At 53.8% G+C, this 14,195-nt stretch overlaps 5 protein-coding genes across 5 annotated transcripts; 3 read left to right on the plus strand and 2 right to left on the minus strand.

The window, feature by feature from the left end:
• Nucleotides 1-746: 746 nt before the first annotated feature.
• D7B24_005410 (uncharacterized protein) lies at nt 747-1,292 on the plus strand (the record flags this gene model as incomplete). The annotated part of the gene is made up of 1 exon (XM_028639566.1): nt 747-1,292. One exon carries the CDS (start codon nt 747-749, stop codon nt 1,290-1,292), a length of 546 nt encoding a protein of 181 aa, XP_028496087.1.
• Nucleotides 1,293-1,531: 239 nt separating this feature from the next.
• D7B24_005411 (uncharacterized protein) lies at nt 1,532-2,891 on the minus strand (the record flags this gene model as incomplete). Its single annotated transcript, XM_028639567.1, has 2 exons — nt 1,532-2,209; nt 2,280-2,891. 2 exons carry the CDS (start codon nt 2,889-2,891, stop codon nt 1,532-1,534), a joined length of 1,290 nt encoding a protein of 429 aa, XP_028496088.1.
• Nucleotides 2,892-4,438: 1,547 nt separating this feature from the next.
• Nucleotides 4,439-5,374, plus strand: D7B24_005412 (uncharacterized protein; the record flags this gene model as incomplete). Its single annotated transcript, XM_028639568.1, has 1 exon — nt 4,439-5,374. One exon carries the CDS (start codon nt 4,439-4,441, stop codon nt 5,372-5,374), a length of 936 nt encoding a protein of 311 aa, XP_028496089.1.
• A 149-nt stretch (nt 5,375-5,523) lies between these two features.
• D7B24_005413 (uncharacterized protein) lies at nt 5,524-10,703 on the minus strand (the record flags this gene model as incomplete). The annotated part of the gene is made up of 3 exons (XM_028639569.1): nt 5,524-10,191; nt 10,262-10,513; nt 10,569-10,703. The coding sequence occupies 3 exons, from the start codon at nt 10,701-10,703 to the stop codon at nt 5,524-5,526; spliced, it is 5,055 nt and encodes a 1,684-aa protein (XP_028496090.1).
• A 1,539-nt stretch (nt 10,704-12,242) lies between these two features.
• D7B24_005414 (uncharacterized protein) lies at nt 12,243-14,132 on the plus strand (the record flags this gene model as incomplete). The annotated part of the gene is made up of 4 exons (XM_028639570.1): nt 12,243-12,574; nt 12,639-12,850; nt 12,922-13,227; nt 13,315-14,132. The coding sequence occupies 4 exons, from the start codon at nt 12,243-12,245 to the stop codon at nt 14,130-14,132; spliced, it is 1,668 nt and encodes a 555-aa protein (XP_028496091.1).
• Between the last annotated feature and the right edge of the window lie 63 nt (nt 14,133-14,195).

The raw sequence follows: 14,195 nt of genomic DNA on the forward strand, positions 1-14,195 counted from the left end.
CGCTGGGCCTCTCACTGGGATGTATCAGAAAAAGGCTGCGAGGCGCTCAGTCCAACCAGTTGCGGTCGCCCAGCGCAGCTTTTGCTTACATCGGATGCAGAGTGGAACGGAACAGACGCGATCCACTAATGCCGATAGGCCGATATCCGACAGCTCCTTGCCGGACGGCCATGGCGTACCTGGTCCTGGGGCAACATATTGCTGTCATCTGTTCAGATTACCGCCTGTTGAATTCAAAATTGTTGATCAAGAATGAAGAGAGTGTACTCTCGCAGTTTCTCTGATTGTCATACTAATTCTGACGTTGATACCAAATGGAGCGGAGCATCATGACTTGACTGTCACTGTCTCGGCCAGGCTCACTGAGAAACACACTGATTTCATTCACTGACCAACGCAACAAATGGATGGGACGCTTCCATGATACTCTTCGCATCGAGGCCTCCTTGCGTCCTCATGCCTCTGGGGGACTGTTCTGGCATTCTCGCAATCCAAAAATGCCTTGTACGAGATTTGCCAACATCTAAGTCCTGCCTCATAGCAAATCCGGCAAGCTTCTCCTTAGTGTGCGATTGACTTTGTGGCTGGAACCGGAACCCGAACTGGACCTCGATGCGGCTCTAGCGATCATGACCTCATAGACGGGTTGCGCCAAACATACACATACCAGGCGGCTGGCCATCGACATCTCCCAGTCCTTCCCTGCTCATTCTCATCTTGCAGCAGCACAACGGTCACCACTCACCATGTCTCAATCCAACCAGTCTCTTCCTCGCTTCCTCACCAACACCAAGCTTGACCCATCCTTTGATCAGGATATCAAGGATACCCACCTCATATACGACTATGCTGCCCAAGACAAAGATGGAAAGCCTGAGAAATGGCGTTATGAGATGTGGTTTTTCTCCCACGACCGCATAGTTTACGCCATTCACGGTGGGCCTATGGCTGGCCGCATCAACTACCAGACAGCGACATACCAGTGTGTACGACCGGGTGAAATCTGGCAGGTGAACTGGCTCGAGGAGACGGGCACCATCTGCTCTCTCGTTTACGACATTCCCAACCAGAAAGTCACAACCCTGATTGGGTTCTCGAAGGGTCACTGGGAGCACCCACAGGAGGCGCACGGCGACAAGAGAGACCCGGCCGCGTTCGATCGATGGAGGGAACTTGCGAAGATTGGCTCGCAGACTGACCGGTTCATGCTGTCGGAGCAGGCAAACATTCTGGAAAACTTCAAGGGAAAGGGGAATTTGCAGCCAATTGCCAGCGATGCGCAAACCTTTTGAGTGGACATTCGCAATTGGACATTCGCAATTGGACATTCGCAATGACAACGGTCACTAAACAAGGGAAGCATGAAGATTTTGCAACGATGTGCGGTTCTCATTACCTGATCATGGTACATGTCTAACCCAAGTACTCCATGTCGTTCTTTACGTGTACAGCTCCAAATGAGATTCCTACCAATACACACTTATACATACCGATTCAAGCGAGACACACTTTCCCACGGTGAGCACACGATCTATCTCTCGTATTCCGGAGGTGGTCCTGGATACGCAGGAGGAGGCTCGTCGATGGTGGCCTTATTCGGTTCATTTGAATCGGCGATAGCTGCTTGGATCATGATAATCTCGCTCTCAGGCAAAGGTTGTTGCTGTCGATGAGGCGACCCCGCCTCAACATCGACATCGGAAGAGAGCCTTTGCCGGGATTGGTAATAGCCTGCCGGCGATACCACTCGGGGCGGGCTGCTTCTTCTAGTATTGGATGTTCTAAAGGTGGCTGGCGCCTGCAATGTGGCCCCTTGTCTATTCATTTCTGGTGCCTCACCCGGTGTAGTCTCGCGTTGATATTTCACCCAGCCGCTTGTTCCAGGAACGCGGGAGGTGTATTTCACTGGAAGGCGAGGCCAGCAATAGGAAATCAAGCCTACAAGGGCCAGTATGCCTACTGACAGGCCGATCGCCAAGCCAAGACTCTTAGCGCTAGGACCTCCGTCACCTTCACCGTCACCATCGTCCTCGGCGTTTTCACTACTAGCCCTTGTGCTTGTGGGTGACGTCTCTCTGTCCCAGGGAAAGCCAGTTCGAGTTGCTCGAGTCGATTCTGGTGTCTCGCTTGATGTAGTCTTGGTTGTAGGTGTGGCCGCCTGACAAGGCGATGCAGGAACTGGGGCCGTTGTGAACTGGATGTAGGCGCACTGTTGCTTCGTTAATCAAAAATTACCCGTGAAAGTATTGGCATTCTGCAAGGCAGGGGCTCAGACTCACCTGTATGAAAGTTTGTGACGGCAACTCAGTCTGGGAACCTGACAGCTTTTGTTGAAAGCTTATGCCCAATGTCGCGTTAACTCCGTTCCATTGCTCCGGCTTGACCTGGAATATGTCGATAATGCCCTCTTCTTCCCAATTGGGAATCCCATAAGAGTCTGGCGCCAAAAGCCTGTCACCACATGTGACTCCCAAGTCAGACAAGCCGTCGTAGTAGAGGCCGCTGGACCAGGCGAAAGCAGTCGCATTGGCACCATCAAGTCCTTCAAATTGACCGAACGACCAGTCTATCATCCATCTCCCAATTTCGAATGAACTCGAGACGGTCTTGGAATCCCACATCTGTGACAACTGAATATGAAACCCATCAATTGAAAGCAAGGCTCGTTTTGCGTCGGAAGGGGGGTTAACATCTGAGCACTGGAAGTTTCTCGAGCTCGAGCCCCAGTCATCGTGTCCACCATTGTGTGTCACGTTCTTTCCATTGAGGACGCTGTAAAAACTTTCGTTTGCGTCAGGCCAGGTCATTTGGATCAAGGGCTGCTCGTCTTGGCCACGGACAAGCGCTGAGAAGGCTGCCTGTATAGCCATGAAGATTTGCAGCGAGCGCATTGTGGCGTGTCGTGGTTGTTTGGCTGATACTGTTTGGTGACTGAACATGAGCGCAACCTCATTCTCGGGGTCGAGTGTGTCGTGAAAATGATCGGCCTGATGTTGACGTGCTGTTGGTTCGTGAGAAGAATAGATGAACGGACACTCGCCCATTCATATGCTTGTACTTGTGGCTTTTGACACATGGTCGATACGAGGCTAGAAGTGTACCTGGATGCATTGCAGTGGCACAGTGAACACTTGACTGGCCATGGGTCACGGAGGCTGTGTCGAGATGTCGGGGCTTATCGAGGCCAAGAGGGCTGGGGCCTCATTTGAATCTTGGCACACTGTCACGCGAGCAGTGTTGGAAGACACCCAGAAACTGAAGACAGGGGCTGTATGCGACTTTCAGTGAGCCTTGCCGCAATACCATGTGTAGTCATGTCAATACGACAATCACCCGAGGCCAAAGGCTGTTATCGCAGGGCCTACACTCCACCGAACGTTGGCTCAATTGCTTCTGCTTACCACATGTGATCAAAGCGTCAACCTTGTATCTCTTCTATGGTTAGATTATGAGGTTTGGCCTCATTCTAGCACGTCCGACTCTGGCTTAAGCTCATGGTGCCTCAGATGCGTTTGCAGCACAGCCTTTGTCCTGGATCTGTGAAGAGTGCAAGGGTATGAGGCCACTTGACAGCTAGGTCCTTCGCTTCGGATATCGATAGCTGCTCTACATGTTGAGGACATTTCAGCGGTATTAAGTTATTAAATAGCTGCATTTCGGGTATACCAGACCAGCGACACATTTACATGATGTTCAATGGGTGGGTGTCGAAACAAATGATACTATCGCATGTCGACCTGCCCGATTGACACGGAACCATCCAAAACGATACTAAGCTAATGGAAGCGTGCAGGGAATGTATCGAGACGCCTGTTCTATGGAACATGGCCTTCAAGAAGTCAGGTAACCGCTCCCTAGGGTGCGAGACTTGGAATGAGGCTTTCAACGTCGATGAGCCAACATTTACATATGAAGAATTATTTGAGCTCCTCTAGCACATTTCCGTGCTCGGTTCCGCAGCGTTTGCTATCTCCTCTGTAGATAACCACGTGTTCATGGAATTCGTTTGTCGTCGAGATGGTCCCGACAGTAAAAACATCTGAGATGAGCGGGCAGCAAGGAAAATCAGAAAACCGCCGAAGCGCCCAATTGGAGATTGTGAGCCACAAACCTTGGTAAACCGGGTTAGTCAGAAACAGGCCACCGTACAGCTTGACCAAGTCGGCGACAATCTCGACAATATCGAGTCATATATATACGACGCGTTGCTTTCGACGATCTGATGCCCTAGTTACCTACGGAGCTAAACACCATAAAACTAACCTAGCTCGCCACTAACGCCAATACCCAAATCGACCCACGGCTGAGGAGTCTTTACCCCGCTACGCGCTACGACGTTACAAGCTGCGATGTCTCCAGAGCACGAACCCACGACCGTGACCTCGAGGGTGAATTGTTCTTAGACTTCTGAAAAAATACCAGCAGCTGACTCACTATCATGCAGTCCATCAAGATCGTTATCGTAGGCGCCGGCTCTGTCGGCGCAACGACAGCCTATGCTATCCTGCTCAGCGGTCTAGCCGCTGACATTGTCCTCATCGACATTGACAGGCACCGTGCTGATGGGGAGGCTACAGACATTGGTCATGCCGCCCATTTCACACACTCAAAGGTCCGCGCTGGCGATTATTCTGATTGCGCGGGCGCGACCCTCGTGGTCATTACCGCAGGTGTCAACCAGAAGCCCGGCCAAACGCGTCTCGAGCTCGTACAAACAAACTACGCCCTCTTCGCTGACATCGTCCCCCGCATCGCCACAGCTGCTCCGGATACAATACTCATCATCGCCACCAACCCCGCCGACGTTCTTACGCATTCTGCTACCAAGCTCTCCGGCTTTCCTGCTCACCGTGTCATCGGGACCGGTACTTCACTCGACACAACCCGTTTTCGCCGCGAGCTGGGCCACCACTTCGGCATCAGCCCACGTAGCGTTCATGCATTCATCATTGGTGAACATGGCGACTCTCAGCTCCCTGTCTGGTCCCTGGCAAACATTTCCGGAATGCGGCTGCCTGAGTATTGCCGGCAAGCTGGGAGGCCCCACGACGAGGAGGCTATGGCGGCATGCGCGGCCCGTACGAGGGGTGCAGCCTACGCTATCATCGAAAAGAAGGGAAAAACGAACTACGGCATCGCAAGTGTCATTGTCAGCCTTGTGGAGCCAATTGTCAAGGACTCCGATGCTATAATGACCGTCTCTCAGGTCGGAAATTACGCTGGCGTTGAGGACGTAGCCCTCAGCATGCCGTGTAAGATCAACAGGGGCGGAGCGTTTCAGGAAGTGCCTCTGCTCCTTGATGAAAAGGAGACTACGCTGTTGAAACAGTCGGCATCGAGTATTCGAGAGGTTATCTTGTCGATTGAGAAATGATAGGCCTATTTCATGGTGCTATGTAACCCATCGGAGTACCCTAAGAAAATCGCATACTGTCCAACACTATGCTGGTTAGATCATTGAATCGTACAGTATGATCTCAAAATAAAGTTCTCCTTGCCTCCTCCTTGTGAAGCCTCATGTACTCAAACAACAGTGTAGGTAATAGGAGAGATGCGCTGCGCGTTGAAGACATCCAACCAAGCCTCAGCGGCGTCACCAACCTCAGCCCAGCGGGCCTTAATCGTCTCGGCCTCTTCCTTGCCAAATTGGAGTGATGCACCAGCATTCTTCACCTGGTATTGGCTGCAACGAGTATCCATGTCGGACAGAATGTCAGCCATTTGAGCCACGCTGGAGAGCAGGTCCTCCAGTGGCTGCGAGAGGTGTTCCACCGCCGCCACAGAGCGCTCCATGACGACGATAGCTGTCTTGACCAACTGCACAAGCATGCCGAGTTCCTGGAGACTCATCTTGTTGAATAGCGCCTTGCCGAGCTCCGTTCCGCTGGCGGCATCCTTCACCGTGCGGAGAACTCCGCTAAGTGCCGTCCAGGTGTCTTGGGCGGCTTCCACGCGTTTCTGAATGGGGATTTCCTTTTCAGTCTTCTTGGCGGGCGCAGCAGTATCCTCACTCTTGTCTCCAGCCTCCTCAGGAACCTCCTCCTCCTCCGAGTCGACCTTGGGCTTCGCATGGCCGTTGGTGCCGTTGGTGTCGTTGGTGCCGTTGGCAGCCTTGGTTCCATTGGAAGCATTACCTTCCGGCTTGTCTTCTTCCTTGTCTCCCTTTTTGTCGCCATCCTTGCCAAAGACAACCCCGCCGGCTGCGAGAAGGGCAGGAATGGAAGCGATAGCAACCCCTGAATAAGCAGCAAACGCAGCAGCAGCGACCAATCCGCCAGTAGCGAAGCCGGTCAAGCATCCTTCAACAATGATGCCGGTGACCTTGTCGCGATAGGCCTTGTCGCGGCGAGCGAGATCGATGTTGGCGCTTGAGATGGCCTTCTTCAGCTCTCCGATGGACGCCTTCACAAGCTTGAGTTTACCGCTGAGTTCAGCAGATGAGTTGGAAAGCTGCGACTTGACACGAGCAGATTGCTTGCGTGCCATGGAGACTGAGCTGAAGGTACCCTTGAGGAAGACATGCGGAGAGATCTTGCCACTGGCTAGGTTATTTGCGCGGGTGCTCTGCAGAAGAGCCAGCGTGTTGATCTGCTCAACGGTCCCGTAATGGAGCGCGGCCGTCTGGGTGTAGGCATTCCTGATGCTCTGAATGACTTCGTTGAGTGTAACCTTTCGGTTAGAAGCAGCGTCGAAGTAGCCAACGATATCTTCAGTGTAAGTAAGCCTTTGCAACTTGCCGATGTTCTCCCAGACGATTGTCGAGTTGTTAGTCTGGGCCTCAAGCTGTGAAAGCAGAACGGGAGTAGGGGACGCAATCTGCACCAAAGCTGAATCCGCAGCAACGTCTGCAGCAACACCAAGGCCATCGATGTCCATAGCCACCGCCGTGTTCTGGCCTCCCTGAAGCATTGCCTTGACCTCATCCGCTTCCTTGCGGATCTGACCCCACTGCGTATCCGCCAGCTCCTTGTATGCCGCGGCATCAATCTTGATACCGTATTTCACAGACATCAGAGTTCCGTAAATCGAGCCAAGGTTGCCGCTTGTACGCTCACAGAGCTCAACCCAAGTCTGGGTGTGTCCCATGAAGGAGTGGCCGCTTTGGAGGTCCTGCGAACACTGCGAGATTTTGCGTTGAATTTCATCAATCTCGTGGCTGAGTCGGCTCTGCATCTCGTTGGCTCTCTGCATGGCCGACACACGACCAATTCCGAAGTCAAAGAAGTCTGTGACGCGGGGGCTCAGTATCTCCCGGATCTCAGCTTCACCCTGGGCATGGGTGCTTTGGATCCTGTCCCTAAGGAAATTGATCTCACGCTGAAGACGTTCCTGCTCCTGCTGAGCCAGATGATTAAAGTCGACGAAAGCATTGTTGGCAAGCCTAGCCTTTTCCATTGCTTGCTTGCATGTCAGGAGTGCTTGCGCTTGAAGATAAGCAACCTTGGAGATCTCCTCGTCCGACTCAGGAACGGCCGGGATCTGCTTCATCCATCCTTCTGACACTGAAGCCGTGTTGAGAGTCATGTCCAACATGGAAAGTACATTGTTTCGAGCATCGCCCAACATACCGTTGAGCATGCCGCTGCTGGGGTGGTCCGATGAGAACGGGGCCACAGTGGCGAAGATGTTCGTTGCCGCATCAATTGTGTTCTTCAAGAACCAGTTTTGTACTGGGTTCGGGCTGTCGAGCTGTAGACCTCCCAGCGCAAATCCAACGGGAGTGAAGCGCGCAAAATCGGCAATGACTCCAAAAATGTCCGCAGACTCTTGCGACTGGACTTGAGCCTCAGGGATGTTAAGGTCGACGTCGCGCGAAAAGGCGTCCGAGACAAGGTTGACGGTCATACCCATGGGGGTGAAGCGAGCAAAGTTGGCCAAGTCGCCAAAAATGTCGGCAGACTCTGTGCCGTTTGACTGCGTGGTTGCCGGCTGTTCGTTGAGGTCAACATCACGCGCAACGGCCTCGGCCGCTGTCCCGATCGTGTTTACAATCATACCGACGGGACTGACCCTCGCAAAATCGGCCAAAATTCCAAAGATGTCACCTGATTCCCTCTGTTCATCTTGAGGCGCTGACTCAAGGTCAACATCGCGTGACACAGCCTCTTCGACCATTCCGACGGCCATGCCGAGAGGTGTGAAGCGGGCGAAGTTGGCAAGATCACCGAATATGTCCGCCGCCTCGGCGCCCTCCCGCTGGCGAGCTTCGTCCAAGACTTGGGCAACGGCTTCGGGCGCAATTCCCATCTGCCCAGTGTAGACATCAATGAGGTCTGCAACTTCGAGATGCTTCACATACTCGGTGAACTGATCGTTCTCCAAAGCTTGCGTGGCGATATCGACCTGCTTGTTGAAGAGGACAAGGTTCTTGAATCCGGGGTCGACGGGCGAAGTCTCGAGTGACTGCAGCTCAACGTCGGCGGCTTCATCGTCGTCATTGTCCGAGTCGTCGTCAGAATCATCTCGGGGAATCTTGATGCCGGTTCTGTTCAAGACAGCAAGGTAGGTCGCGCAGCCGTTCTTCATCTTGGTCACAACACTGATCGAAGCCTCGATGGATGTTGTGTCCTCAAGAACGCCCGCGCCAATCTGGAGCGCTGTGGCCTCGTTCATGCCGCCAAGACTCGAGGCGGCATTGAACATACGCCCCCAAAACATGTTAAGATTCTCATACATCTTCTCGAGGTCACCAAACCTGTCCGCCACTGACTTGATGTCAGTGATGGCTTGCTGTACACCTCTCGCCTCTGCTTCCAAGTCCTCGATCTGCCCAGCAAGCTTTGCCGACTCGCTGCCAAAGTGGCAAGCCGCAACAAGTCCGCCGACAAACAACGCGCCGCCGACAATGCCCAAGGCGATGACACCAACACCAGTCACAGCGCCGAGAACTGCAAGACCGATGCCGAGAAGCATAACACCAATGGAACCCCAGAAGGCAGCATCCATCTTTGCCTTGGCTTCCTTTGTAGCCTTGATCTGAGCTTGAAGCGAGACAAGCTTATCGCGAAGAACAATGAGCTGTTGGTCGAGCTGAGTACGAACCGAAGAGAGATCGGTACCCATGCCGTTGACAGTATCTTTGACAGAGCTAGACTGCTTGCGCATGATTGTGGCCCAGATCTTCGTCTGCAGGACAAGCTTTTTCGCTTCCTTGATGGCGATCTTTTGCTTCGCCGCGCTGTCCTCGTTCTTCTGATACTCTTCAGCCGTTTCAAGTTGCTTCTTGAGGAAAAGCTCTTGGTTAGTAGCAAATGTCTGCAGCTTGCTGACAACAGGGTAAATGCACTTCTGAGTGTCCATGTAACGGTCTCGCAAAGACCCCGTCAGTGTCTCCAGGTCCAACATCACACCAGGGGAAGCCACACCGAGGTGCGTGACGCCCTTTTGTTGGATCCACCGCTGCCAGCCAGCCTTCTTGTCGTTCTTGGCGGTCTTGTCCGATGGATCATTGACCGTCTCCAGGCGGCGACGATAGATCCAGCCGTCGCTCTGAACAGCGACGGGACCAATGTCAGTGGCGGTCAGCTCGAAGAGTGGGTCTACGGCCATTTGGTCCGAGGCAGTGAAGGTTGAAGCATCGAAATCCACGTCGAGATTCCAAGTGTTACTGCCACTGTCATAGGCCACAATGTTTCCATTGAAGTAGGCCGCCTGCTTGATACTGAGAGCAGCCGCTGCCTTGTTCTTTGCGTCGGAGCTGTTCTTGAGCTCCGTGAACGAGTTGTTGCTTCCAGCCAGGTCGCCGTTCAGAGATAGCAGGCGCCCGTCCTGTCCCAGGATGACGAGATGGAATCGGATGTCTTTGCCGGAGAGACGTGCAAACGGGAGGATACTCCAGGCGTTGCCAACCGGAAGACAGTTGTCGCCAACCTTTTCCCAGGACTCGACGTACAGTTTCGGCCAGTTATCAACTGCCTTCTTGACCTCGGGGTCCCTGTCATCGCGATGCTTCCTGCGCCAGATGGCGGTACCGATGGACATGCAAAAGTCTCCCTTGTAAGGGAAGAAATGAACGGCTTTGCTGCTGTCGATGTTGACATTATCGGGGATACGGCCAAAGACCGACCAATCCTCCTCTACGCCGAGAACCCCGCGGCTCTTGGTTTCGGTGTACATGATGTTGTCGCCCTTTAGCCCGACGATGGGAATTGTGTTGAGCATTGCGTTGTAGTTCTTCAGGTACGGCTTGGTCTTTGGGAAGCGATGTCATATTAGCGAGTCGATTTTGAAACGAAGAGCGCGATGCAAGGGTGTATAGTACCAGAATGTCTTTGAAGGTATCGACGATAGGTCCGATGTTCTCGGCCATCTTCTCGAGTGAAGGGTTCTGCTTGCCAAGGCCAGAATCCTTTCCAGACATGCCCTCTCGGATCACATCGCCTGGAGGCTTGTTGGTATCGTCGGCAACGTCCATTGCTACCAGCTCTGGTTCGACGTCGGCGGCATCCATAGTAACAGAGGACTTCAGAGCAGACTCGACATCTTTGATCTGGCGAGAGATGAGTTTGAGAACCTAAAAGATCGTGTCAGTACGAAATCAACAGTGTTACTGTTCAAGGAGGCCCTACCCGGTTCTTGGCGATGATGCTTTCAACATGCTCTTTAGGCGAAAGGTCAGGAGCACTGCCTGAACGAGCATGAGCATCCCCAATATGGTTGGAGACCTTATCGGCCGCATGGATTATGTCGAGGACAGTATGCATTTTGAAGTAAGAATAAACTGGAGGATTTGGACCAAGTAAATGACGCTGGCAAGAGGTATAAGATGATGTGAGCTCGGAAGAGAGGAAGAGATGATGTCTGCTCAAAACTCCAACTTTCGACGACGGTCGAGTTATCTTAAATAAGTTTTCCAGACCAGTGACTGCCCTCCCTTGTTGGCTGGTCTCTCGTCGAACAAGTGTTGCTCTATCTGGCAAGCAAGAGCGAGCTTCCGTATGCATCGACGCCACACAATGAAGCGGAACTGTGGAATAGACCAGGCTCGTCACTGGTCCTCGTACTGCTGCACTATCGATTTTGGTGACATGGGAGCTCAGGTACGGATACATTCCCCGTAGGACGCTCCTGTGAGCCCGGAGCAAGCTCCCCGGAGACGATCGTGGCCTTTGTCAGGCTGAGCAGACATTGAGATGCCGAGTTCGGTTAGTAGAGACTGACAGGTCAATACGGAAGGTCTTCCCTCAAGCTGAAAACCGACATCTGCTACAGGGGAACGTAGAATGGCCCGAGAGCATCACTTTCTTTCGAATCTGTATGGGGCGAAAGCTACTGGCGAATCGGAACCTTTCGAAGTTCGTACTGTGGTTTGAAGTCTTTGAGGAATTCAGGGGCTTTGGTGTTTATTCGCCTGCTGCCGTAGCCACGCGGATCACCCTCGTTTACCCCACAGGGTCTAGTCGCATGGCTCAGACCCCCGCCGCGACCCTGCTTTTAGTCCATGATCACCAGATTTGGCTTGTGGCTGGCTGGCTGAGCGGTGATCCCTCGTCGTGCATCATTTAGGGGGCGCCCATGATGCGGCCTGGGCCGTTCCCGCTCCTAGCTATCGATCTCGCCGCGCGGCTAGCTCGCGAGGCTGAAGCCTCATCACCATTCTGATGGACGCCCAGGCCACGGTCTCTTGAGACACGGCTGGCAACTGGCTGGCTGAGAGCTGATCGTGTCCCCGGACATTTACAGGGGTTCATGCACGTTACGGCAGCAGCCGTTCCCGCTTCTGGAGCCGACATGGGAAACTCAGTGCTCAATTGGGAGAAGCGTCGAACATGGGTTCTCCGCCACGTTGTTTTCTCTCGGCTGAGTCGCCAGTTCTACCCGCCCGTTTGTCAACAAGTCGGCACGACAGTCCGTAAGAGTTGCCGGTCTTCTGACTTCAAGCTAACGATGTTTGAGATGGAGGAATGGTCTCGACCCATAAACTGTCAGTTTTCGGAATGCCAGTCGTGAAATTTGCGTCAACAGCACAGCTGAACCTCCAGATCCAGTGACACACGTGGTTGAGAAGATTCGATAGTCGGGCCTAGACCGAACACATTGACAAGTCGAACGACGACCGGACTCAGCTTGCCGTTGGCGATGACATTACTATATCCGAGTCGAGCTTATAAGTTGCCCCTCGTCAGCATATTCATGACTTCTGGTCCCACAGCCACTCTAACAAGTGTCTTGCCAATTCTTTACCTCCTCTGTCACAATTCTTAGCGATCACCAGTTTGTTTCGTCACTCACAAATCATCATCATGTCTTTAAAGGCTCATGAAGTATCCGAAACTGTTGAGCACTTTCAGTGCTTCGAGATCCGGAACCCTCCCGAGACGGAAATCGAGTCCCTACGTATTGCCTTGGAAGAAAACCCCCAAAATGCCCTAGGATCGACCCAGGCGCTTCCTGAGTGGACAGGCCCCGATGGTGGAGATGATGAAGAGTCTTATCTCGCTGTCAATATCAAGAAGAACTGGCAGCCAGGTCGCACTCTGAAGATCAAGTTCCTCTCCGGTGAGCCTGCTCTGCATGACAAGGTGAAGAAGTACGCGGACTGGTGGCCGACGTATGCCAACATCAAATTCACCTGGTAAGTGAATTCCAGAACTGCTTCTCGTTCATTGACAGTCCGTCTGATAGCGCTCTGTGCATAGGCTCCCCATGGACGCACCAAAGGCGGACGTTCGCATCGACTTTGTGCAGGGAGGAGGATCGAGCTCACGTGTCGGCACCGATGCCCTGTCTGAGACAAACCAGTCCAAGAGAACCATGAATCTTGATATCAACCTCAGACAGCCGGAGGAGTTTATCCGCCGGAAAGTACTTCACGAGTTCGGCCACGTCATGGGCTGCGAACATGAGCATCGTAGGTGAACCCAATCTACAATCGTCATGTGCCTCAAAAGCCCATCCCCCAGCTTCTAACCAACCACGCAGAGTCGCCCCTTGCCAGCTTTGAGTGGAACACGGAGCTCATTTACGAAGAGCTTAGCCGGCCGCCCAACAGCTGGTCACGGGCGACGATCAACTACAATGTGATCAAGCGCCTCGAGAGCAGCGAGGTCAATGCCAGCGCTTACGACCCCGACTCTATCATGCTGTACCAGTACCCAGCGCGCTGGTTCAAGAACGTTGGAGCCGTCGCGACCAAAAACAACACGACGCTCTCTGAGCGTGACAAGGAGTGGATTGCCAACAACTACCCGCCCTGGTCTAGCGATATTGGGCAGTTCAGCACGCTTCGTATGTATTCCCGACATTGGCCGCGCTGCGCACCCAAGGCACTTCCCTCACCGAGAACACATGACTGACGAGAACACCCCTCACCAGAGGTCAGGTCGTGGGACAGCGTGAACACCGATGCCGACCGTAAGGACGTGGCTTTTGAGCCCGCGTACGCTGACCCTCCTCGCCTGGCCATGGGCCTGAGCTGGCTGGACCTGGATTACACGACCGACATATCCGTCGCCGCCACAGCCGAAGACGTGTCCGACGACCACTTCACAGCCGCGATCGCGCCTGGGCCCGACTCGCGCGTCTTCTCGGCTGCCTGCTCCTGGCTCGAGGCGTCCGCTGCGGAGCCCAACATCAAGACGGGCACGTGGGACGTCAAGACGGACGGCAAGCGCGCCTCCAAGCTCTCGACCATGGTCAAGTACGACGCGCGCTTCGAGGGCGGTGCGGCGCCCACCGTTGTGGCCTGGTTCTCCGGGCTCAGCCTCGGCAAGGACTCGGCATGGCGGCTCAAGACGCATGTGTCCGAGGCCAGCCCCTTCAAGTTCAGGCTCAACCTCGAGGTCGGCGACGACACGGACCTCCGTGGTGCGACGGTCACATGGGTGGCCTTCCCCGCCGACAAGGAAGGCATCACGGGCGGGACCTTTTGCACCGACGACGTCCCCGGGTCCGAGAACGCCGGCACCGTCGATTTCAGCCGTGCTGGCTTCCAAGTGGCCCCTGCTGTAATGATGGCCATTAGCGGATTCGATTTTGAGAATGGGCACAACCTGCGGCTACGCGTCAGCCACTCGTGCGTCAGCAAGGACTCTATGATGTGGCATCTCGATAGCTGGCTCGATTCGGCCCTGAATACCGCTACTGGCGCTTTTGTGGCCGTGTGCCCACCCAATGTTGACGAAGACCTCTGAGTGGTACAGGAGCGATGGGCGCGAAATAAATTTTTATGCATAGGGATAGTTAGTTTGTAATAA

The sequence above is a fragment of the Verticillium nonalfalfae genome (genome assembly GCF_003724135.2).
Source record: "Verticillium nonalfalfae strain VnAa140/NRRL 66861 chromosome Unknown scaffold_33, whole genome shotgun sequence".
In the NCBI taxonomy this organism is placed as follows: Eukaryota; Fungi; Ascomycota; class Sordariomycetes; order Glomerellales; family Plectosphaerellaceae; genus Verticillium; species Verticillium nonalfalfae.